The following is a 25,384-nucleotide window of genomic DNA, read 5'->3' on the forward strand; positions in this document are numbered from 1 at the left end:
GAAACTGCATCCTATCACCTGATCATGAACCATAATGCTAATCTGTAACAATGATATTTCAAACTTTATGTGCAATCGACTATATACATTAAAGTATGTATAAAAAAACTGGACTGGAGATTAAATCCAAGCATCCACCTACGAGGCTGAGAAAGTGAAGCCAACAACAAAGTGCTAAAACCTGCAGTTCCTCTAATGACCACTAGAGTCTGGCTCCAACAGTGAGTCAGTCCCCATAGACTCCCATGTTAAAATTTCCAACTTTACAGCAAAAATAAACATGTTTACAGCCTGGTACAAAAACTGTTTTGGTCTCTAGAGCTAATTTCCTCCTTCATGACACCTGTTTATATAACTCACCTGTTTACATTTTATTAAGGATTAAAGTTATGGAGAATTGAGGGCGTGGCCTCTTTGATTAACAGGTCAGCTCCACTCACGCCCCATCTCTTTGTCCATTTTTGGATTAGCTAGGAGTTAGTGGCGGAGTCAGGCACTGCCAAGATGGGGACTGTGGGGCAGCTCACTCTGAGCTTCAGAAACCTGTGGGTGACATCACAGAGGTTACGTCCATCTTTATTCAAAGTCTATCATTAAATAACTTAACAGGGCTGTGTAACCGCCAAGTGTCAAATCTGTTGTTACTTTTGTCCCTGAAAGATTTATTTCAGAAAACCATATCTTCTTCACATTTCATACTATTTATGATGATGTGTAATGTGCAAATCTGGGTATGGTTTGAATTTCTGCAAAGAAAGTACATTCTTGTTGTAAACAAAGCCTCCACTGCGTCCATGCTGCCTGCTGGAACACAGTTGATTGGTTGCTCCACTCTGACAAACTGCAGAGGAATGCCACCAAATCACTGACGGCTGCCAGGCCTCCAAAAATCATTGGGTGACTATCAAAGGTCAGTCAGCCTCTAACTAGCATTTCAAATCTGTGTTCGCCAGAGGGTAAAACACTATAAAGGTACGCTATGTTATAAGACACACCCCTGATCTGCTGCCAACCGGTTGAAAGAGAAGCTCTGACCCGGGCAGACAGGTAGTGTAGATTGTTAATAGACATGTTTGACATCTGTCTTTTTTTTCCTCATGAGTCATTAAAGGCTTTAGTGAAGCTGTTCACACACTGAAGCAACATAATTCATGTCAGCAGGACAGAAGATTGACATTTTGTCTTTAAGGACAAGACACAGATGAAGTGAAGAAAGTAAGAAGAAGCTTTATTACCTGTGGGTTTCTATGGTATGTGAACTGGAATGATGATTGTTGAGTCAGTAACACTCCCTTTGATAAGTGGGTGTATGAGTTACATAACACAAATCTGATTGCACGGCAGCAGTGTTCCTCCTTTTCACACTTTATGAAACAGCTGGGCAAGCAGGGCCTACAACTTTGTTTGGGAATATGCATCACTAAAGCACATGTTCAAATGGCATAACGAGAGCCTTACAACATGCACATTCCAGTTTTACATCAGGACTCACAAGTGTGTAGCGAAAAGGCAAAAAAGAAACTGAAGAGATGCTCCACAGAAAGATTTATTGAGTACATCCACAACATGTTAATGTTTACACGCACAGGCTTCACAGAGCTCAAGCAACAACTTAGCGACATTAGTCAATTTAAACAAATAATGACAATCGAGCATTCGTGTGAATACTTTATAATAATCATCTAATCGTATACTTAAGTAATGATGACTCATGATGATTGAACTCAATGAGGAATTCCTGCAGGATGCATCATGAATTCCTGCCGCTCAAAATAAGCATAAGCAATGATCAAGTCATCATGACTTTATGTGATTAGTTCACACATATCTGCTCAGCCTGTCTGATTTCTATAAGAATGGTGGTTTTAACACATTTACAATAGTGGGTAAGAACATGACTTGTTTTTTTTTTATTGTGTTTGTATTGTTGTTGGAGGCAGCGGAGTGTAGCGTGAAAATCATCAAAGCAATTAGAGGAGAATGATCAGACGTTTGTGACATGATGCAGTGTTGTATGCACATGAAGCACGGCTGATGTTTGCGCAAGCTGGACGTTGTAGCTCCAGGGTCCCCGTGAATCCCACATCTTCACATTCACCTCACCATCATCAAACTACATTCAAATTAATATTTAGAGATCCTCTGAATATAGTCATGTGATGAATCAGTAACAAACAAATGGACGCATAACACAACACTAATTAATGATAATCAATTATCAAACTTAAATGAAGTAGCTCAAGAAAAACAGGCAAGATAAGGTTATAAAAAAGGTCTAATGTCAAAATCTTGGTCCCTAAAGATAGATAGTGTATATTTTCAATAAGGCTCCATTTGGCCTTTTTTCTTTTGGTCCTGATTTATCATCGATTTTTTTCTGCCTGTGTCATTTTTCCCTGGAGCTCCCAGCAGGTTAATCTAATCACAGACACACTGGATGGTGTTTCATAGAACACAAAACAAGCACCTGTTTGATGCTGTTCATAAATTTTTTGCTTCTTGCTCTTACTCTGATTTTAAAGCTGTGCAGCTGTTAGTTACACTGAAGTCAATGATTAAAAACCTATCCACCCAAAAAATCAGCTCCAACACAAGTGCAGTGCTGCTTGACCTTAATGCATCAGTAATAATACTCCATTGTATTCACTGGAGCTTCCACTGCTCATGGGCACAGTTGAGAAAGTAGAGAGCCATTCAGACTGGAGCCAGCAGCTTTCTGTTCACATGTTTGAAGCTGACATAACATATGAATGAACGATGGATAGACGTCGCTCTCTCTCTCTGCAGGAGAGCCGCCTCCTCATCGCCTTAGTGAGGCTTCGGGAGTGTAGGAGAAATGCCGTGGTGGCGCCTGGTGGCTGAAGCCTGCAGCAGAAAATACACCCTGCGCTGCCCAGGGCACGACAGCCGAGGAGGAACCGCGGAGTTTACAACTGTCTGATCCGAACCCAGGATGATCGTAAACACGCACACTCTGTCTCTGTGTCCCATGTCTGACAGAGACACTACGATGTTTCACATTTCACGAAGAGCATTTTTTGTTTATCAGCAAGAATGTTTGTTAACCAAATAAATAGATGAAGAAGATTGTATAACGACACGATCATTATCAGAGTAACTGAAGTAACTAATTGTGTGCGTAAAAGCGCATCGTGCCCAAATGCGTAATACTCATGGCACCTGCAGCATCTCTCTTCCTCTTTGTGTAAAGCCTGCGTGCCCTTGCAGTATCGTTTTCGTTGCTGTTTTTTCAACAACGTGCTAATGTGCTTATTATGTCTTTTAGTGGTGCCTGTCCAGGGGCGGTCTCTCTCGCTCTCTGCCCTGCCAGTTGTTGGACAGGTTTGCGAGGGGCGGGTTTCCTTCTCTGTGAGGTTAAGTAGCTGCCGGCAGCAGAGCAGAGAGAGCATTCCGCACCAGTCCTACCCTGACTCTCTCACCACCTCTCTGTATCTGAAACACAGGGAAACTGTACTTTTATACCGAGGCTAAATTTAGGGGGCTGGTCGGTGCGCGGCGTCCCCATCCTGGACGCGCTTCCTTCCCCCAGCCTGGCATTGGTCTGATTTGTGCAGGGAACAACGTTTATAAGAAAAGCAGCTCTGTCCAGACGCACAGCTACATGAGTGAGGAGAAACAGCTCATCGGACGACAGAAGAAGCGACGCGATCTGTAGCTTTTTCTGGAGACTCTCTGGACTCTGGTAATTTCCTTTAAACACAGAAAGTGCCTCTTCTCAACACTTGAGGGATTTTTTTTCCACTTTTTTTAACAACGCATGGAAATGGCCTTGAGCGGGACCATTTTACCATCAATCTCTACCTTTGCCAACCAGAAGGAGAAAGGCTGGGAAGATGTAAGTTGCACTCTTTATATATTTACACTTGTTTTGAGCCTGTTGATAGAGTCACATAGGTTCATGCACTTGCTCTGCCAGAATCAGTCTGTCAGATCAGAGCACATACACTGTGTGTGCTGGTGCTTGAAAAGTTTTTTGGAACTTTGGAACTGTGTTGTTAAATGTTTAAACACAGTTTGTTGGTGATATTCATCCACTTTTAGACACATTTTGTGCTGTTTTTGAAATATTTTATAAAATTAGATTAATAAAATAAATCTATTGATGTATCTGAAAGTGCTGTCAAAGATTTTGAAACAAACTAATCCTGCTCTCTCATCCTCGCTCCAGAGGTGGAAGGGCGACATGAGCAGCGTTGCGCCCGACTTGGACAGCAGCTGCCTGGGCAGAAAAGATGAAGAGGACCTGGATAAGTTCTTGGATCTTGAGTTTATTCTCGCAAACACATCTGGCTCTGACGGAGCGCCAGCCGCCGGGACGGGGGTAGAGTCCTATCGACTCCAGGAGTCCGGGTCGTCCGCGTATCACCAGCAACAGCAGCACACCGGGATGCCCCAGCCGCAGGCCAATTACACCTCTGTCCCAGACATGAACTGCCCTCCTCCGCCCTACAACAGTCTGATGGCGGAGCTTCTGCGCTCCGACGTGGATACGAGCTTCTTCTCCGGGAACAGTCCCAGCATCCAGGGCAGATTCCTGATCAGCTCCGCGCCTTTCCAGACCACTCAGGATTTATTCCCCGAGCATCCGAACATTAAAGTGGAGCCCGCCTCCATGGACACATACGGACCTGTCATGGGTCTAGTGCCCCAGAGCTGCACCAAAATCAAGCATGAAGGGAACGTCTCCTGCATGATGTCATACGAGCAGCAGCCGCGGCTGGCCAACTCCCCGCAGGCTGCAGTCGGCAGCATGACGCCGCCGCTCAGCCCGGACGACCTGATGAGCTCCGAGTGCCACCAGCCCCAGATGTGCAACGCCACCTCGCTGACGTTCCCGCAGAGCTTCCACTCCCACCACCGGAGCGCGCCCGGGGGATTCCCTCACCCGCACACCGGGATGCAGCTCCCTTTCACAGGGGCGCACCACCATCACCATTTTCCCGCCATGTTCGGAGAGGACGCGGCCATGGGCATGCAGCAGCAGCCGGCGTCCGGCCAGCGGGTCCTCCTCACCCCACCATCCTCCCCGCTGGAAATGATGGACACCAAGCCAAAGAGGGGTCGCCGGTCCTGGCCCAGGAAACGGACTGCGACACACACCTGCACTTTTACCGGCTGTGGGAAAACCTACACCAAGAGTTCCCACCTGAAGGCGCACCTCAGGACGCACACAGGTAAGACCTGCATGAATGTGCTGGATGCTCTTCACCACTTATTGCCTTACGTCATACCAGCCTCCACATAATGACGTCATTCACCGTGTTTTTTTGTGTTTACAGGAGAGAAACCATACCACTGCAGCTGGGAGGGTTGCGGCTGGAAGTTCGCTCGTTCTGATGAGCTCACACGTCACTTCCGGAAGCACACCGGGCACCGGCCGTTCCAGTGTCACCTGTGTGAACGGGCGTTCTCCCGGTCCGACCACCTCGCCCTGCACATGAAGAGGCACATGTGAGGACACAAGCTGAGCAGAGAGGACTCTATGCATCAACCACACGAAAAGAACTGTAACAACCCTATGGTCAGATATAGAACCATGCTATGCAAATATATAGATGCAAGTTCCTATAGTTCATTTAACTATAGTGGTACCATGGCAGGATTAGCAGCCATACAGTATGATGAGGCCACTAGCCTATTGACTACACTGTAATGCCTACAGGTATATTTATAGGAATATTATAGTGAGTTTCATCAGGGGGGAGGAAAAAGAGCATCAAGATGAAATGCCTTAAAACATATCTATTTAAAAGTTATTTTGAGAGAAGTGACAAACACAAATCACAAATCACAAATCAATGAGCAAACACAGCAGATATGACAGAGACAGATGAATTCTGTTCAGACTTTTGTAACGATGTAGCTGGTACTACTTTTTTGTATGGGACGCTGTTTGTATAGACAACAAGTGAACAAATGAATTTCCACTCAACATGTCAGGCACATGCAGCTGAAGCAACTGGAAGCAGACATTCCTCTGAAGAGCAAATATTTTGTTGTATTTTCACCATTAGTGCCTTTCTATAACACATTATTACACATCTTACGAGCGCCATATTCTTCACTGGCTAAATGACAATCAAAGTTTTATTCTGTGTGTTATATTGTAAGTGTAAACTGCACGTGAAATAAGCTTTTAGACAATGTTTTGTTCTAAAACTGCCTTTCATTCTGTCCTCCTCGAAGGCTTGAACTGAATGTCGTGTCCGTGAGTCTGTCTGTTGTCTACTAGCATTTGAAGTCAGGGTCTTTTACAGTAGGAAGTCTCACAGAACAGCAACACCACCTGACTGACAAAGGGCTATTCAGTCTTTGGAAATAAGACTTGTTTGTTTGTGTGATGAACAAATGTACTGCCTTGTAAATAGAATTTTTTATATAATGTAAATAGTTTATTTTAATGTACATATTAAACTAAATGAACAACATGATTCCTGAGTCCTGAGTGTGAATGTCAAAGATCTGGATGGAAGGAAGGTTGATATTATATAAGACCAGGTTTGATGTGAATACACACACACACACACACACACACACACACACACACACACACACACACACACACACACATACATACATACACACACACACACATACATACACACACACACACATACACACACACACACACACACACACAAACACGTTTTTGACTTTGTTTTCTTCTGAAATATTGGAGAGTTTGTTTCAGGACTAAAACCTACTAAATGACTAAAGAAACGAATCTGAAGAAAGAACTTGAAGATGAGACTGATGATGTGTTTGTAGACACACACTCGTCTGTAGTAACAGGAGCTCCTGAGTAGATTAAGAGTAACAAGCCAAAAAGAGCAAGTAAAAATGATTTTTTTTTTTTTTGAAAAAAGGAATTTTTGTAAAATTATGAAGAAATCCAGAGGAAAGAAGATTAGAATAGTAAAGTCTGTTATTTTTTCCTCTTTCCTAACATGAGGTTTAGGGAGTTGTATTCTACATTCCAAACATACCAAAATGTCAGACTCAATTCTAGAGTACTGTGTATGAAATGATGCACAGGACCTGTAGACATGCTGGTTTGGAGGTTAAGCAAGCAGCAGGTGAGTCATTCTAAGAAGCCGGTTCCATCCAGGCCTGAGCCCTGAGCGCCCAGCCGGCAGCACCCGGACTGATGCTTCCCAGCTGGGACAGAGCGACTGCCAGAGTGCTGTGGCAGCTGCCTATAAATACAAACATTACATTGACATAATTACAGAGGCTCGATATAGATGGAGTCTGCGTCAAGGGCACAGGGGCGAACCGCAGTGAGTGGGAGGGATGGAGGGGTGAAGAGGAAGAGAAACCCTGTCTCAAATAAACTGAGAAAGAGCCACACGCATAAAAGAAAGTTGCTTGAGGGGCGAGTGTGTTCCGCTCTGCAAGGAGAGATGAACGATGGGAAAGATAGGGGCAGATATTGTTACCACTGCACGTGAGGACGGCTTTGTATCTGTTTTTATTTGAACAGTCACAGTTCAAAAGATGAAGTCTGGCACATTGTCTCCTCAGAAATCTATTATTTCACATGCGGAACAAACGTGACACATCCTGATTCTGTGCAACCAGAGGATTTTTCACCCTCCTGTAGGAAGCAGTTGTTTAGATGACAAAGATCATGTGTTACATCACAAGTAAGTGGTAGAGAGCCACAATACAGAGATGTACTGATAAGAAAATGAGTGTTGCATCAAAGTCCACTGGAGTGTGATGGAGGAGACAGAGTTTGATCCAGCACAGTAAAGCTCTCATCAACCTTATTATGTTGCTCTGTATTTTGTAGGCAGGCGTGAAAACACTTCTGTAGCTTCCTGACTGTGATGCCACTTTAAGCCGTGACTGGTCAGCTGAGGGTGGGCTTTCTGTTTTCATTCATCACACAACACTGTGTTGTGAGGAGAGACTGAAAGTGTGCGCTGTTGTCTCAGTTTGTGCAGTTCGCCACAGCTCACCCTCCTCCCTGTGACTGCAGACCAGATGAGGTGAAATACTTTTGCCTTTAGATGTGGACAGATGACAGGTTGTATGCCTTGGTTCGATTGAAGCACACTGAGGTCTTTAAGGGGCTATTTGTAAGTTCTCTCTGCTGCAGAGGTGGTAGTGATTGTCACTTGACAAGAGCTGCGTTTGCGTTTTCAAGTCAAGAGGTTATAATACGTCCTCTGAGCAGAGCGATGTCTTCAGAGCAGACTGGAGGCTATAGTTAGTTACTATCTGAAAGTCGGTCTGGCTGGTTAAAGCGCTAATGAATAAAGTTTGATGCTGAACTCACAACATGTCTTCTAGACTGGTCAGTATACAGCTGTTACTGCTAACGTTAGCTATGTAGCAATTGCTAAACATAAACATGTCATAACTGACATAAATAAATTATCCTTCAACTGTAAATGTGAACTTTTTCATACAGCTGATTTGGATTGTTAATAAACACATAAACTCTCTATTTCACACTTGCACTGATGCAGCAGTCAGAAGGCCTGTGTTTATTTTTGGTTGTGAAAAGCCACACAGCTCTGTGTCATCTCCAGGATGGCCCCATGCCAGCCCTGAGAAAAGAGGAACCCCCCCACCCCCTCCTATCATTAGTCCGTTTACTCAAGTGAAAAATCAAACGTTCTCATTTCACTTTTTTCAGCTGGGTGCAGGAGGGTGGCTGCTGCAGAGCGTGGGAACATCCGACCTGAGGGGGTCAGATGGTTTACATGTTGGTTTCTGTGCTACCTCAGATATGCAGCCGTGTGTGTGTGTGTGTGTGTGTGTGTGTGTGTTTGTGTGCCCAGATGGATGCAGGCAGGTAAGAGGACAGAGACTCCTGCACACTGTGGTGTGGTGCGGTGGAGTGACCTGTTGCCTGCCCAGGTTTTATTTTAGATTTGAGTGGAGAGACTGAATTTTAATCAGTGAAGCTTTGGAACCAGCTGTTATATGTGATGTGGATGCAATTTTCAGGTATGCATTTTCATACATACCTGAATTGTACCTTTCAGTTTACTTGTCCAGGTTCTGAAGCATCTGTCTTTCAGATTCCCGCCTCCACCCCGGTGCAGCGGAGGTGTGGTACCGACAGCAGGGATCGTGGCAAGAATTTAATATATTGAGGTCATGAGTCAAAATTTCCTTCTACACGACCCCGCCTACCTCAGAAAATTCAATTATATTCAATTAGGCTATATCTCCTTTTTGCAGACAGATGAATGTTCAACTCGAGGATACTAAAACCTTTTATTATAATTTAATGTCTCATTTATTTATTTAGCCTCAGTCAGCCTTAAAAACACCTTCATGGTTAAAATGTGTACTTATGTTTTATGTGTAATAGATTTGCAGCGATATGATCAAACATGAGTCCGGTACCTCATCAGCAGCTCTGTATAAACATCAGGGCTGAATCTTTGGTAGAAACTAGTTCCAGTGGACGTCGTGGCAAGTCGTGAGAAGTCTGTGATTATCCAAGGTCACAGGCACTGTGCTGCTAAATGTGTAAATGTCAGTGTTCAGTGCTGAGCAGCACAAACAGACGTACTCAGGGAAAACTGGACACTACATAACCAGCAGCAGCTTTAATACATGTGACACAAGGTGTGTCACACTGTTTCTCAGCCCGTGTCGCTGTGGTACAGCTGCCGTCCTCTGACTGAGCCTCCCTCACTTTTCTGGCTCAGTTCAGCTGATTGAGAAACAAAAACAGGCTTTTATCTGGTTCTCTGATTGCACATGAACCGTTGTACACACACACACACACACACACACACACATTTCAAGTGAGGGCCAAACACAAAACAACTCGTGCACCTCAGATATATAAACCTGGGGTGTGTGACAGTGAAGCATTCCTCCCTGTTACAGTGTGAGCTCTGATGTTTTCAGTCAGTTAGAGGTTGTAAACAAGCTCCAGAGGCTCTTGTGCAACTCTATATCTCAGCAGACCTCCCCACCTCACTGTTTAACTGCATATTCTGCTCCAGCTCAAACACAGCACTCTCATAAAACCAAGTGTGGAGCAAAGTGAGACCAGAGTGACCCAGAGTCATCCTCCTGACTCCTCCTGCCAGTGGGGTCAAAAGGTCACTGAGAACTGAGACAAACTGAACTTTGCATTTGAAACCAACACTGTGATTCTTTACAATGTTTTTGAGGCTCAACCCTTTAGTTAATCACATACTGAGATGGTTGCTCATCCAGGGACTGGAGGCTAAGACAAACCTGGTGTCATGACAGCTGAGTATTGACTAGAGAAGTCAATGAGGAAACCCTCAATGGATATAAAAACATGTTTCTTGTGAAATTCAGTGAAGCTGTGAACTTGAACTGCAGTCAACTTTATCTTATCTGAGAGATTCCCAGAGCCACAGGTGCCCAGCACTGTCTGAGGAAAAGTGGGAATTCTATTCCTGGGAAAAGGATGCCATCTACTGGAGACGGCAGCACTGCCGAGTCCAGCAGGGAGCTCCGGCTGGAACCCAGGCTCTGAAAGCCAGAGACATGATAGGAAGTTAGACTTTTCCTACAGTTTCCCATGTCCATCCACTCATTTCTCTCTCCTTGACGGAGTCAGGGAGGAGGGTTGGGAGGGAGAGGAGAGGAAGGAGTCAAGGGAACACAGACAGAGGGAGAGGATGGAGGAGGACAGACATGGATGCTTTTATTGTGCTCCCTCTCACAAAACATGAAAGATTTTTAATCAGCATCTAAGCAAATATTATAATGTAAGTGTTCAAATGAATGTACAGGAATATTTTTTAACCACATTTAACCGGTGCCTCGTTTTGTTAACTGAGTCAGTACAGTCATGAACTCACCTGTATTCATTCATTCTTCAGTCCACAGCTGAAGGTGTGGCCGTGCTGCTTCAGGTGCCAGTGAGTAAACATCTCTGTGGATCACAGTGAAGTTAAACACACATCTCACACATTAACACACCGTACAGGCCTGATCTCAGGTCCTGCTGCAGAGAACATACAAAGCTGACTCTTGAAGGTTACACCCCAACAAGAAAACACAAATCAGAGAAAGTCTCCAAGCAACACCCAGACATGTTCCAGCCTTGAGTCATGGCCGGTGAAGAGCTGTGGTGTGTTCTAGGTCAGTGTGAATTTCACCAGCAGATTAAATGAGCAGGATTCAGGTTTTATCGGATCCAGGCTACCTGCCTGTGTAGAAGGTTGGGTGTGTGATTTTCTCTCTCTCTCCCTCTCTCTCTCTCTCTCTCTCTCACTCACACATTCCATTTTTGTGTAAACATGTGAAATCAAATATTTCTGGTCAGGTTTGCCGACCTGGTCTCTGAGCAGATCAGGTTTTCACTCTGCAGAGGAAGAGTCTGCAGTCAACCAGCAGCTGTGTGAGACCGTACTTCCTTTAATGCTAACATGAGCATGCTAACATGCTCACAGTGATGATGTTAACATGCTGATGATTAGCAGAACTTGTTAACATGAGTCTGTCAGGAGGATTTCAGACTGAGCTCTGTAGTCAAATTCAAAGTCTCTTTCTCTCTCTCACACACACACACACACACACACACACACACTACAGAGTAACTTTCTTCTAGAAACTAGAATCACCTCCTCATGGTTGTCTGCCTCCTCCGCTCAGACTAGTTTCAGGTTACATCCCTGTTTATCCAGAGTCATACAAAATATGAACCGTTTGTGTGAAATGTGTGAAGCCTTCATTAATGGCTAAAAAGTGCTCATTGAGGTCACACTGACCTTTGACCTCCAAAGTCTAATCCTTTCGTCAATGTTTGTGTGAAATTTGAAGCAGTTCCTTCAAGGCGTTACTGAGATATCGTGTCCACGAGATTGAGACGGACGTAGAACAACCTGAGAACAATAAGTCTATGGCTCTGGCTGTCACCAATGTGGAGACATAAAAACAGACCTATAACATAGAGTGTTTCATTTCTCTGAAGGTCTGAATTGTATTTCCAAGCTTTCTCTACAGTGAAAGGAATAAAAAAGTGAGGCATTTATTTTGAAATAAGCCCTAAAAAATAAGCCCCCCTCATGCTATGAAACACCAGAAATACTCATTTTCACCCATTAGAAAATCTAACTCACTTTAATTTATGGTTTTAGCCCAAATGTAATTTCATAATCTGACTAAAAACACTCACCGTGTAGAGTTTGTGTATAACTGAATGAATGCAAATAAACTCCTCCTCAGTCTGTTCAGAGGACGGTGACTTCAGGGGTCAAAGCAACGCTGAAGCTTCAACTCTGGACACATTCTCTACTCAGAGAAACTTCTACTGGATGCTGTCAAATGAAACTAGTCCTCAGTTCAATTTTCTGTGGCTCTCCTGGGACTGAGTTGGCCCAATGCTGGAGCCTCCTGGACCCTGTGACCTCCAGGTCTGCAGCACCTGAGCTCCTTCATCTGGGAGCTTTTTCAGGAACTGTTCTCTGAATAGAAAGTGAGCTGAAACTGACAGGCATGACAAACACAGGCTAAACCAGCAATTACCCTGCAGCTAGTGTTATTTCCATCCGTATGTGTGTGTGTGTGTGTGTGTGTGTGTGTGTGTGTTCAAGGCCCTCAAGCAGTGAAGAACATCCCTCTGTTTCCCAGAATTCCTCCTCTGCACAGTCTGAGTTTCCACATGGAGGACACAGGAGAGTGCAGCCGTGCTGATGAGGCTGGAGTGGATGCTCTCAGCTCGGAGGACGGAGGGAGAGATGTTTACCCTCCAGTTCCCTCTGACCCACATTCCCAGTTAAAAGCCAATAGGCTTTTCATTTCCTTCTCTTCATTACCATTGGGTAAACACCAACCTAGCAAGGAATTTCCTGTTATTCCATACGGAGACAGTTAGCATTCGCTAACATAGCAGACTGCTTGGGTTTCAGCTAATACGTCCAGAAATGGCCGTTGTGTTTGCACAGCATTCATTTCACACTGCACAGCTGTATCCTTGAAATGGAGCTAAGTGTAATTTACTGAACATTGTGTCCGTCTGTGAGGGACAGACCTGTTACTGCGGGTCGTGTTTAAGCTCTTCTTCTGCAAATCTATCAGAGAGCAGGACGTCTGAGTGTCCTTTCTTATAAACTAAGAGGATGCTGTTCATTTAAAGGATGATTTTGGTTTTATTACTATAGTGGATGTTATTCTTGTTGTTGTACAGATCATTTCCATTGTCTATGATAAGACTGTACCCACCACCTGGTCTAATGACCTGGTCAGAGTTGACCATCTGTTTCTCTAACTGCAGGCAAGTTACGTGTTCCTGTCAGTCCGTCTTTACATGAAACTGTTTCCCAAAAAGTGAAATTAAATACAAAAACAGAAAAAAATAAAGTAAAATGAAACATTATATTCCCGACTGCATGGAGAATTATTTAAATAGCATTTAGACCGTTATGTAAACAGTTAAATGAATATGAGGCTGCTGCTTAAAGTCTCAAGAAGCTGCTGCACCAGCAAAATGTTTGTTTATGTAGGTGCGCCCACCTGCTCTGCTGTAATACCACATCTGATATACAGGTGTGTGTGTAGGGTATCTGAATCTGAAAATGGTATTTCAGCTTTAACCAACCCTGAACTGAACTGAGCTATGTCAGGTTCTCATCTCGAATGTGGAACCTCTGGTGTTGCTGCCTGAATGCAAATGTCTGAGTCCTGTGAAGCGCCTTTTGTTTTGATTTATTTTTATGTGAATTTCTTTTTGTCAGACGATCCCCCCCCCCCCCCCCCCCCCCCATTAGCTGTGGCCTTAATAGAGATTGAATGATCCACCTTAATCATGTTAGTTCAGTAAATTAGCACAAGATGAACCTTCAGGGCCCCTGCAGCTCTGGGGCAGTTACCAGCTTTGCCTGGTTGGTGGGAGACTGGTTAAGCAGTCTGTAACCTGTGGTGGATGTTTACTTTATGTGTGTTTCTAACCTGTCTGAGAGTCAGACTTCCTCCTTCTGTTGATGTCACCATGTGAGAACGATGTTATTGTCACTGATGGATCTGATAAGCAAAACTAAGAAAACTACAGTTCACTCAGAGCTCTGAGCCCCACCCAGGCCAAACAATCCTCCACAGAGTCAGATCCAGATTCTTTTCAGAATCTGCACCATATTCTACAAACTCTGATCAACACCATTAATATGTCTGATTTCTCACATCAAGATCCAATCCATCCAGATTTCCCTCCACCAAGTCTGGTGCTAATTGGTTCACTACTTTTTGTGTGAACCTGCTGACAAACAAATAAACAATTACATTTTATCTATATTTGTCTGAATCAGGACAGACATTTTTCTTCAGGTCTAGACCGTCTCTTTATGACCGTCTAAATGTTGCATTATGGGACATGTAAAGAGGGACAGAAAATACCCTGAGGGTAAGGTGTCAAATGTTTTTGTCTGTCAGTCTGTGACTGGACCAACACTACAGAGCAGTCTGACATCTGTCAAATAGGCTCCTGGAGACACCTACAGCAGCAGGAAGTACCACAGAGGAGGTGTTGAGGACAGGTGTCTGTCTGTCTGTGGACAGATGTTATCACCATGACAACATCACAACTGTACAAGATGCAGTCATGAAACTTTACAGGCGTGTGGTTGAGATCAAACTGAAGGCTGAGTGTGACGATGGTTATGTTCTGAAGATTGAATACAGAGTACTCCTGTTATAATGTAGTAATGACCACAGAACATCTACATGTTGACCCACTGCTGATGGTCTCTGGATTTTGCAGGAATCTTATTCTCTTCAACCAGTCTCCTGTGACAAATGACGCAGGTCCAGTGTGATTGAACTGAAATGTTTATTCTAGTAAACAGTACAGACCATGTGGAGAGGATCACTGTTCAAAAGAAACCAGTATCTGTTCTCTCAGCTATTAGTGTAACTGTCAGTAATCCTCTTCAAGTTTACTTCTTCTTCTTCACTTTTTATGGGACAAATATAATAGACATGATACTATACACACTGTATACACATTGTATGCATCTCAATAAAGACAGCTCAGATTATTTCACCTTCATGTGAGGAAGGACAGCTGAGGAAGGCAGGAAAAGAAAAATCCAACAGGCCTCAGAAGAAAAAGTGAAATGAATGAAATGAGTCCCAGTCAGTCCAGGCTGCTCACTATGAAGCTGCTGCACATGAGTACAGACAGAATTAAAAGGCTCCTACCTAAATGAAATATCCCCCATGAGAGAGATGAACATAAGGAATTTAGTCATTTTTCAGCCGTCACTTTATAAATACCTCTTTTTTTAAATAGTAACATTGCTGCTAATTTAAAATATTGAGTAATGAACATTGTGTTACCATTTTCTCCTGAAACAGACTGAGACCATTTAGGAATCCGAGGTTTTCAGATTCTGCAGCGAGCGGGAAACGTCCTCCACAGAGGCGGGACAGAGCAGGTGCATAAATAAACATGTTAAAAACAGACGCTACATATCAAAAACATCAGACTGCTTTCACAGATTACACAAAACAACAATAAAAATAAACATTATCTATTGCACAACGGAGGTATCAGATGACAGGTACCGGTGTGGACTCGTCTCTCTGAGCAGCACGCAGCGGGCTGAGCTCACAAACACGTCAGGTCACAGGTCACACTGAAATGTGTCTCTAGCATCAAATACATGGCCAGATTCATCATATTGTAACTTCCTGTTTTTATCTTACTCATTTTAGACAATTTTAACGTTTCAGAACTCTGGCTTATTTTGTTCAAAGAAAAAAAAGATTTGAGAGAACGTTAAAAAGCCAGTATGTGTTTTATGAGTCACATGGAGCTGCGTACAGCTCAGAGGGAGGAGCTCACTAGCACCAGGACACTGTCTCCTACAGGAACACACACTGTAACAGCTACAGCAAAGTAAAAACTCATGATATGTAAACAAGACAAAAATGGCAGAGAGGCAGTTTACGCTTCTACCTGACAGAATCAGTGAACATCAACTCCAGCACCTCTGTCCACTCTGGGTGAATTCACATTACAAGCAGTTTAGCATTTTTCCTCAAGACAGACAGGTGAGTGATACCTGTTCAATACTCCAGTCACTGAGCTCCTCAGTCTTCTTCACTGGGGAGGAACAACAGAACTGAGTAACGTGCAGTACCTTCTTCAGAGGCTTCACACTGTCTCAGCTGTTACTAATGATCCTTTGTTAAATTACAGGATTAAAAAGTATTTTGTTTGTCCTTTAGTTAAACTAAAGATACAGCTTGTTATCATTCTACAGAGACCCAGTCCTGATCCAGGGCCATCATATTATGGATCATAGTCCTGGATGCGCGTGTGATGGAGCCATTTTGGTAAATTAGGCGTTCATTAAATCTGTTATGAACATATGATCAAACAATTCGAAACATCTGAGGCAGAGTTCAACACATCAGGTCTGTGTAGATGAAAAACATGATTGAAAGTCCTGACCCACTCAGTGCTGCCCCGGTGGATGGAAACTATATTACAGAGAGAGCAATGACTCTTTAGTCCAGCTCCCAGCAGCAGCTTGAGTCACTCTGCTGTGAAGAAAAGCTGCGTCATCTGTGATTTTACTAAATTTCTTCTTTCTCGTTGTCATTCTTTTCTGCCTCAGACACTGTTGAGAAGTTGTATTTTCTAAATTCTTCCTGTAACAAACTGAACGAACATCAGAGATGAAATGTTCCAGTTCCGTCACCAGACGTCCAGCAGTGCATGATGGTCCTGCTGCTGGTGTCAATAATCTAATACAATCTAATGTAAGAGCAGGTTATGGTAATGACTCAATGACTCAAACATCTCAATCCATCATCCCTTAAAGTAACGTGGAGGAGAACAGGTGTGCTCTGAGCTGATCAGGTGTGTGATTGGTCACAGAACAGACTCAGAGATATAAAACATGTGAAGCAAAGGGGTTCAGAGTCAAATCAAACTCTAGAGTCAGGTGATCAGTCACCACTTCAAGTAAAGGGACAACCAGCAGAACAACAAGGTGAGTGGTTAAATCCAAACTATGACACATCAGAAAAAGCACTTCTTCACATATTTCCAGTTTCCAGCTGAAAGACACCTGAAGTTCCAGCGTGAGCCTGCTGGTGTGTACAGCACTGAACCACAAGACACAGCACAAAACAACCACATGGAGTCTGATGATCTTTTAAAACAAAAACGTGTCAAAAGAATCACATTAATGACGACAACCAGCTCGTGGAATAAACACAGAGTTAAAATCCTCGCTCTAAAAAGAAAACAAGGTCAAATGTAGAAAAAATAAGAAATCTTGCCTTTCACCTGCTGGATGTGGTTCAACTTCACAGCATCGGGATCAGAGTACAGCTTTTGAGAAGAGGCATAGTTTATCTATATACACTGGACAGCAGGAGAGAGGGCACAGGAGGTCATCACAGAAAACTCTCCACACGACAGCCTCACACTCTGGACACAGAAAATACATCTGTACAGTTTCTTACTGGATATGTTGACACTTGAAACTCTGCCTGCTCACATTAGAGGGAACCAGTGTTCCAGCCATATTAATCAGAGTGACTAATGTTGGCTTCACACAGGAGCCGGGGGGGGGGGTCATTCTAGATGCTCTGGACCAGGGACCAAGGGTTCTCAGGGCAGAGAGCAGGCCCCTCCTGACCCCCTGGTGTGGTGTAAAATTAAAAAGAAAACTTAATATTTGGGGAACCTCTGCACCCAGAGTGAGAAGAGAGGATCAATAACAATTTCATTTCAGTACTCGCAGTACAGAGTTTAGCACAAAGCAGAAGGAGAGGTAACCAGGCAGCAGAAGTGAAAACAAACTCAACTAATATGGACCATCTCACTTCTCACCTGAGACTAGATCAGTGACCGTGATTCTGAAAATCAGTTACCGTGATTCTGAAAATCCGATTGAACTCAACTGATCCATCAGGAGAAATCCACTGGCAGTTTGAATTGTGTGTTATTTTTCTGGATTTGCTCTTAAGCCGCTGACAGCAGCAGCTGTTGACGTCAGTGTGATTCTCTCCATCATTGATGAAGGTGGAGAAGAAAAACAACACGCTGATATACAAACTGTCAGCTCATCACCTTACTGTCCAGCCACTATAGTGCATATACACAGTGCATCCGTTTGTCTCCTTTGAACCCCCCCCCTCTCCGTCCATCTCTTCATGTCAGCAGGAGTTTTGCAGTGATGACTTCTTCGTCTTGTTCTTTAATGTCAGGTCGGACTCGTCTGGAAGCCCTCTCTGTATCTTCAGTGAGTGTGTGGGGGGGTGTGAATAATGGAGGTGCAGGTGTCCGTCATGTAGATGTCAGTCATGTTTGTCTACACGTGAGCCTGTGTACGCTCTGTGTGTGTGTGTGTGTGTGTGTGTGTGTGTGTGTGTGTGTGTGTGTGCGTGTGTGTGCGTGTGCTGGGGGTTCCAGGTCATGCATTGGACATCTCGGCCTTGCTGAGGGCGATGGCGAGCTCCAGGTCCTCCTGCTCCTGCTGTCTGAGCCGCTTCAGCCGCTCACGCTCCGCTCGCTCACTCTCCCGCTTCGCCCACTCCAGCTGCTGAGCCTCATTCCCAAACTACAGAGAGAGAGAAAGAGAGACATGGAATCTGCCTGTTGTACTCCATTGTATTATATTAAAAAGCGGCCGGGGGCCGTGTATGTTGACCAATAATGTCAAAGATGTTTGCGGACATTTAAAAACAATATCATCATCTCACAGTTTCAAGTTTTTAGCCTAGAAAAAGTCCCTCTCACTAAATGTCTTGGTCACAATATTTAAAGGTAAATAAATAAAAATCAAAGGATCCTTATTTTAAATGTTTGTTTATATTGGATGCAGAAGTAAATCAGTATGTGACACATATTTGATATGCCTATATATTTAATCTGTAAACTACTTTGGCAACAACATGTTTTTGTTCATGCTCAATAAAGCAGAATTTTTAAAAGATCATATCATTTGTCAGACCATTTATTAGATTTTTTAAACTGTCAAATATTGATACTATTATTGGCACTGACATTCAGGTGAGTTCAAACTAAAGTAAACATCTACAATGAAACAACAATGTGACATGCATCATGTTAGAAACTGAGCTTTTTAATTCAGGTCAATGTCTTTTCCTCATTCAGCAACACATGGTGTGAGATCTATTAACACAAACACTTGCCTTTACACTCATTTATTCAAATACTGTATGATTAGATGTGAATTTGACTGTGTTCAGTCTCTTACCTTAGCTTTGTCAGGTCCTGTCAGAGAGGTGGATCACAGAACAGACATCTTATCAAGCAGAAACTCAACTCATGGATCTAGACTAGTTCACAGGACGTCACAGCAGACACAGACACAGACACACATACACACACACAGACACACACACACACACACACACACACACACACACACACACACACACACACACACACACACACACTGAAGGGAAAACTGCAGAGCTCCTGTTCAGCCCTCCTCACCCTCTTCATCCTGTTCCATGCTTTTGGAATCTACTTGTTCATTAAAGTAAATCATGAATTATTACAATGCTAACAAGCTACTGACATTGTAGTAGACACCTGGTGCCAATAAGGGCCACAGGTGAGACACATGGAAAGATGAAAAAGAGCTGTCAGTGAAGCCCTTCAGGTAAAGACAAACAGAGAGAACTGAAGGACAGCAGCTGAGCAGGACTTCTACAACAGCAGTGACAGATGCTTTATCCACTGTGACGGAGAGATGAGATGTCAGACTCTGTGTCTCCCCATCACCAGTTTATCCACATTCCAGGATAAGTCTTGTTTTAATGATTTAATGACATGACGACTGGCTGCTTCACCACATAACACTAATTCAGATTGCAGACGTCAGACACCTTTTTTTCCCCCCTGATACAGATTCTGATAAACTGAGTACTGCTCTGATACCACTGCACAGAAATAAATAAATGAACAGCTGTACACTACTGACCCTGTACGGATGTGATATGATTGCTTCCTACACTACACATACTGTACTGTACTCCTTTTTACTGGTGGGACTTTCCACTGTAATATGTAGCCAAATTGCTGACGTTTAGCAGATAGCTAACTTTACACAATTTACTATAATCATTTCTTCTTCACTGCTCTAAAACTGTAGCTGCCAGTAGCTGCACAGCACAACATACAACATCCTATGTAGACTACTGTTTTAGCAGCGAAGAAGAATTGATTTCCGGGAAAATTGCTGTTTTATCTAGGAGTGAAACTTTAAAGTTTATTAATGAATTACGTATCAGATCAGTATTGGTGTAGAAACACTCGGACTCAGATGAAATTACTGCTTCATCACAGGCATTTAAAGATATGTAACATACAGTGGAGTCATTATTGGACTGTAAAGTAGTTTCTACTGTAGCAGTGAACTGGATGAACTTAAGTTTGAACAAATCAGCTGTCTGTCATACTGAGACAATAAGGCACAGACAAAAACTGGAGCTATTGTTGCAGAGCTGGGTGATCCTCATTCTGTAGAGTGTAGGAGCATCTAACTATGATTCACAAAACCTAAAGCTACACTCCAGAATCATCTGGCCACTTTCAGCAAGTGAAATTAAAGAATTATTTTTGTGTGTGTTTGGATTTTGTCCCCATCACTGCCACTGGAAACACATTAGGAAGGAATCGTTTTATTTTAAAACCTTTCAAGTATCACTTAAAAAAGTTTTTAAGTTTGAGTTTTAAGGAATACTTTATGGTTAGAGGCCAGGCTGGGATCAGATGGTTCTGTTCGAGAGGACTAAAGGTGCTTTCACAGTGTGAGCTGTTGCCGCAGCAACATCTCTAGCTCCCGGCTGTAATCCTAGCAGCCTGCACAACATGCTGTTGCTCTCCACCAGCCATAAAACAAGGGAAATAGTTAGCAACATGATATCATTAACTAATGCAGCAGGTTTTGCTAACTAGTATCACTAAATATTTATTATCTCAGATCATATCATCATGAAGCTGATGTTGCTCCAATATAGCTTCTCTTCAAAGTGAGCCACTGTGGAGAGTTGAGAAAGTTGAACCATCATGAACTTAGAGCAGCTGCCCTCCTTCTCCTGTTGCTGTCTGAAAGCACCTTTACATCCGGCAGCTTTAGTAGGACATTTAAGAGGAACAAATAAGAATGTAATTTAATAAATATATTGTTATATAAAACTTGCAAGAACTTATCACACTGGTAACACTACATGTCTCAGTGTTTCATGGTTTGTAGATTGTTTCCTGAGGCTCCTTGTTCCAGTCAATAGTATATATTGTATATATTATATATATATATATATATATATATATATATATATATACAATATTTCAAAGAGACTCTACATGAATATTTGTTTTAAGTCAAGCTAATTAATCGTCATGAATAATTATTAGGTTCATCTGCAGCGAAGCAGTCAGTCTGAAGTTTTTGTGAAGCAGAGCGAAGCAGAGCTGTGTCAGGTTGCAGAAGCAAAACTACAGTAAGATAAAACAAAGACATGCAAATATAAAGCACTGAACAGTTACTAGCAGCAAGGCTAACAGTGAACTGAGAGAAACAAACACACAAACACACACACACATACACACACAGCAAGTTAATGCAGAGGAGGCAGACTTGAGAGCTGAGAGTTGAGTAGTGATACTGCTGTGTCTCATGCTAGTAATGTCTGTCAATGAGACAGAGACATCATTCCCTGTGACTAATGCTCAGTATCTGAGGGACTGGTCGGAGCTCCTGTAGTTATTATTTGCTGATGGGTTACAGCAGGTTTGAGTTCTGGTCCAGACTGTGAGCATCATGACACTGGGCCTTGAGCCTCTGTGAAAGTCCGGGGAAACCCTGACAAAGCTTCAATATTCTTTCTACCAAAACAAACAAACCACAAAAAGGGCTGACACCCTTTCCTGCACTAGAAGAGGCTCTGCTCTGCTGCTACACAGCTTTAATATCAAACTGCACTTTTTAAAGTGGGTTAAGTGATGTGTCACAGTGGTGAACGGGGGTAAAGTTAGGTCTAATTTCTTTCTCATTTCTAGTCATATCATCTCTTTGATTGTCTGCTGCAGTTAAAATGGGACTTTGTAATACAGGGACACAGTTTTATAAACTCTATGAACTGTCCTGTAATTAGTCTTCACTTGTTTCAGCTGTTATTTAGATCTGATCTGTCATTGTTCTCACAACAGTGTGGGACAGCTTTTAACCAGGGCTGAAGTTTAAAGAGATACTCCAGCACTGTTCTGTCAACACTTTGTATTTCAATAATTTATCACAATTTATGGTTTTACATCCTGGAACTATTTCTTCATGAACAATAGTTTACAAACCCACCCAGGACTTTCCTCTCTGGCTCCAGTCCGGTCCATCTGGTCCGATCAATGAATTTTTTGTCATTTTTTAGTCTCTCAAATGTGAATATCTCCTCGCAGTCTCCCTCTTCCATGATAATAGACTGACTCTCTTTCCATTTTGAACAACATAAGACATTTGAAGATGTCACCATGAGTCTACATGATTACTCAAGAAAATATTCTTAACTTTAATCGACAGTAATAAGAAATCATGAAAACTGTTGTTAGCTGCACCCTAATCTGTATAATGATAACTGATCACTGGCCTTTACATTCACACCTTGTATTAATGAGCCTTCTCGTTATCTGACCTATCAACGAACAGACTCATGATCACATGCTGTGCTGTGTGGCCTGGTCTAGACTCTGACATTTAAACAGTATCACCCATCTCAGCTTACAGAACTCAAGTCTGCAAACCCTGGGGGAAAGGCTTTAGGGGCTTTACTTGATGAGGATGGGGCAAAAGGGTCTTTGCCGCTGAACGGGTCTCCCAGACCCTTTTTACTCTGAAACGGGTCGATGGCGTCGCTGCCAAATGGCTGGAAGGGGTCGCATGGTTTGGAAGGGTCAGCTGCACCAGGCATGCTCACTGGTGTGCTCTTACCTGAGGACATAAGAGACAGAGGTGAAACATTACTTTTCATATTATCCATAAGTCTGTCTTTTCTGACATTGTCATGTGACAACAATGTCACAACTGGCTGGAAAGTAATGAGTAAATTCTGAATTGCTAATGCTTGATTGAAAAAGATCAGGAGGGCCACATAGATATTTGCTGTTACAGCACAGAAATAACCTTCTGTGTGGTGATGAGGACATCCTGAGAGCAAAAACAAAAAATGAGGACAGACATAGTACAGGTTTAAAGTCTCACGTATCTCCAGAGGATGTCAACAGACCAAGTGCATGTGTTAACTGATAGGTGAGAGAAATATCATGACTCATCACTGCAGCTCCCATGAGCAATTCTCACCATAGTGAACTCTTGTTGTATGTCGATAAGGCAAAATAGGACTGATGTGATCTGTTCAGATCTGGAATAAAATTCTCTGGTTCTCACAGATCTGCCCACGCCCTGCTTCACCTCCGTTCTCACCTCAAATATACCTTCCAGCTTTTGAAAGCCGCACAAGTTTCACCTCCACACGTGGCAGACCAAAACAATTCATACTGAGACTTGTCTTTAAGCTATCACATGCACGGCTTCATTCTCCTAAGAAAGAAACTATATAAAAACAGCTGGTAAAGGAAAAAACACACACAGCAGAAGACCACACCCAAAGGACCAAAACCAAAAGTGATACATTTATAGACCACGGAACCATTCAACGGTTTCCTGGTACATGACTTGGTTGGGTTTCTGCCCACATTACCAACTGATGGTTCACCAGTTTACCAACTAAAAAAACACACCACTGTTGCTCCTGTTCCATATATATATATATATATATATATATAAAAATTATATTTATATTTATCTATTTATATAAATTTAATGTGCCCAAGAGCAGATGTAATAAATATTGGAAAACAGATAATATTACCAGTTAATTAACAAGGAGTCTCAGATTTTAGAAAAATGAAGTGAAATATTTTTTAACATAACCTGACTGTCACAGTCGTACATTAGTTGTCGGGAAGACAAAAGAGAAAAAACAAGAATTTTGAATCTTAAGAATTTAAGTTCTTGACTTGAAATCAATTCATAACCCTAATTATTTTAAGTACTCTAATAAATTTTAATACCTCTTACACTGTATTGAAAACTCTTTATGGACACCTCTAATGTGTCAGTATAACTGCAGATTGCCTGCAGATATCCCTGTAGAGTCCAGAACTTTAGTAAAAATAAATACAAACTTAATCTTGATTTAAAAAAGCTGTTTATCAGCCTCAGTGATGCTGGACAACCACAGTTGGATCTAATCATGAGCTAATCAGTACTAAAAGTAATCCTAGTAAATGGCAGTTACTGTTATTAACAGGGAGCCGATGCTGGGCCTGGCAGAGGATCGTGAGAACTTTAAGAGTACATCATGTTGCTTGTGTAGGTGTTAAACCACAGGACCAGTCAAACCGTTGTCATACAACATACACGTACGCATTTAGTCTTATTACCCAGATAACCCGGCTGATTGGGGTGAGCAGTTCATTTCACACTCCACGCTGAGCAAAAACTGCATGCCTGGCAATCAGTTTTTTCCTCTTTCAGTAAGCTGCGCACACACACACACACACTCACACACTCACACACTCACACACTCACACACACACACACTCACACACACACACACACACACACACACACACATTCACACTTGAGAAACCACAATCATGAGCTCCACCCTGTTTTAAAATAATCCTCTACATTAGTGGCATCTAATTTTAATGCTTGCCACAGGGGTACACATGCAGCATGCACTATTTTATCTATTGGAAACTGTGCAGATGCAGCTATGTGTCCTAAATAATGCCAGTTTATCTGCAGCCCCACTCACACCAGCTGATGATAGAAAGTGACAGAGTGTGTGTGTGTGTGTGTGTGTGTGTGTGTGTGTGTGTGTGTGTAGGAGTGAAATGGAAAATATAAAAACTCCAAATTGAACAACAACTGTTAGCTTGGTGACAGTGGTGGCACTCGCTCGCTGCACACAGCTTGCAGCCTGACCTTCTCTGAACCACTCACCCTCGTAAACACACAAACATTCACACACACATAAAGGGAAGAGAGAGGAAGCAAGTTTGGGTGTGTCTGCAAACAACAGGGCAAGCAAACCACACATCATCGCTCTTACAACATCACCTTCACACAAACAGCAGAGCAGCAGTTTGTGAACAATTATGAAACAAAATGTAGAGAAACCAGAGGAGAATGAGTGTGAGGTTCAGGCCTCAATACGGGAGCATCACAGATGCAACTGACTCCTCTCTCCAGTTACCTTCTACAACCCCTGAGTCAGCAAGCATGTGAGTAAGTGTAGCAGCAAAGTGTGGCCACATTTTAGGCTGAAACACAGAGAAGGGAATTCTGGGTAACTGTAATTC

The 25,384-nt window shown here is 42.8% G+C and overlaps 2 protein-coding genes across 8 annotated transcripts in view; one reads left to right on the top strand and one right to left on the bottom strand.

The window, feature by feature from the left end:
* The first annotated feature begins 3,391 nt into the window (after window positions 1-3,391).
* Window positions 3,392-6,452, top strand: LOC130171412 (Krueppel-like factor 2). Its single transcript, XM_056379420.1, has 3 exons — window positions 3,392-3,856; window positions 4,190-5,195; window positions 5,301-6,452. Exons 1-3 carry the CDS (start codon window positions 3,779-3,781, stop codon window positions 5,474-5,476), a joined length of 1,260 nt encoding a protein of 419 aa, XP_056235395.1. The 5' UTR covers window positions 3,392-3,778; the 3' UTR covers window positions 5,477-6,452.
* Window positions 6,453-14,783: 8,331 nt separating this feature from the next.
* The window catches only part of eps15l1a (epidermal growth factor receptor pathway substrate 15-like 1a), a 49,915-nt gene continuing 39,314 nt past the window's right edge, over window positions 14,784-25,384 (bottom strand). For all 7 annotated transcript variants that reach the window (XM_056378368.1, XM_056378374.1, XM_056378371.1 and 4 more), the window contains 3 exons: window positions 22,785-22,943; window positions 19,209-19,225; window positions 14,784-18,548 (listed from right to left, as the gene is read on the bottom strand). In XM_056378368.1, the coding sequence (XP_056234343.1) occupies window positions 18,402-18,548; window positions 19,209-19,225; window positions 22,785-22,943 (323 nt within the window). In that variant the 3' untranslated portion in view covers window positions 14,784-18,401. The remainder of the gene's footprint in view (window positions 18,549-19,208; window positions 19,226-22,784; window positions 22,944-25,384) is intronic.

Source organism: Seriola aureovittata, chromosome 6 (assembly GCF_021018895.1).
Source record: "Seriola aureovittata isolate HTS-2021-v1 ecotype China chromosome 6, ASM2101889v1, whole genome shotgun sequence".
Lineage (NCBI taxonomy): Eukaryota > Metazoa > Chordata > Actinopteri > Carangiformes > Carangidae > Seriola > Seriola aureovittata.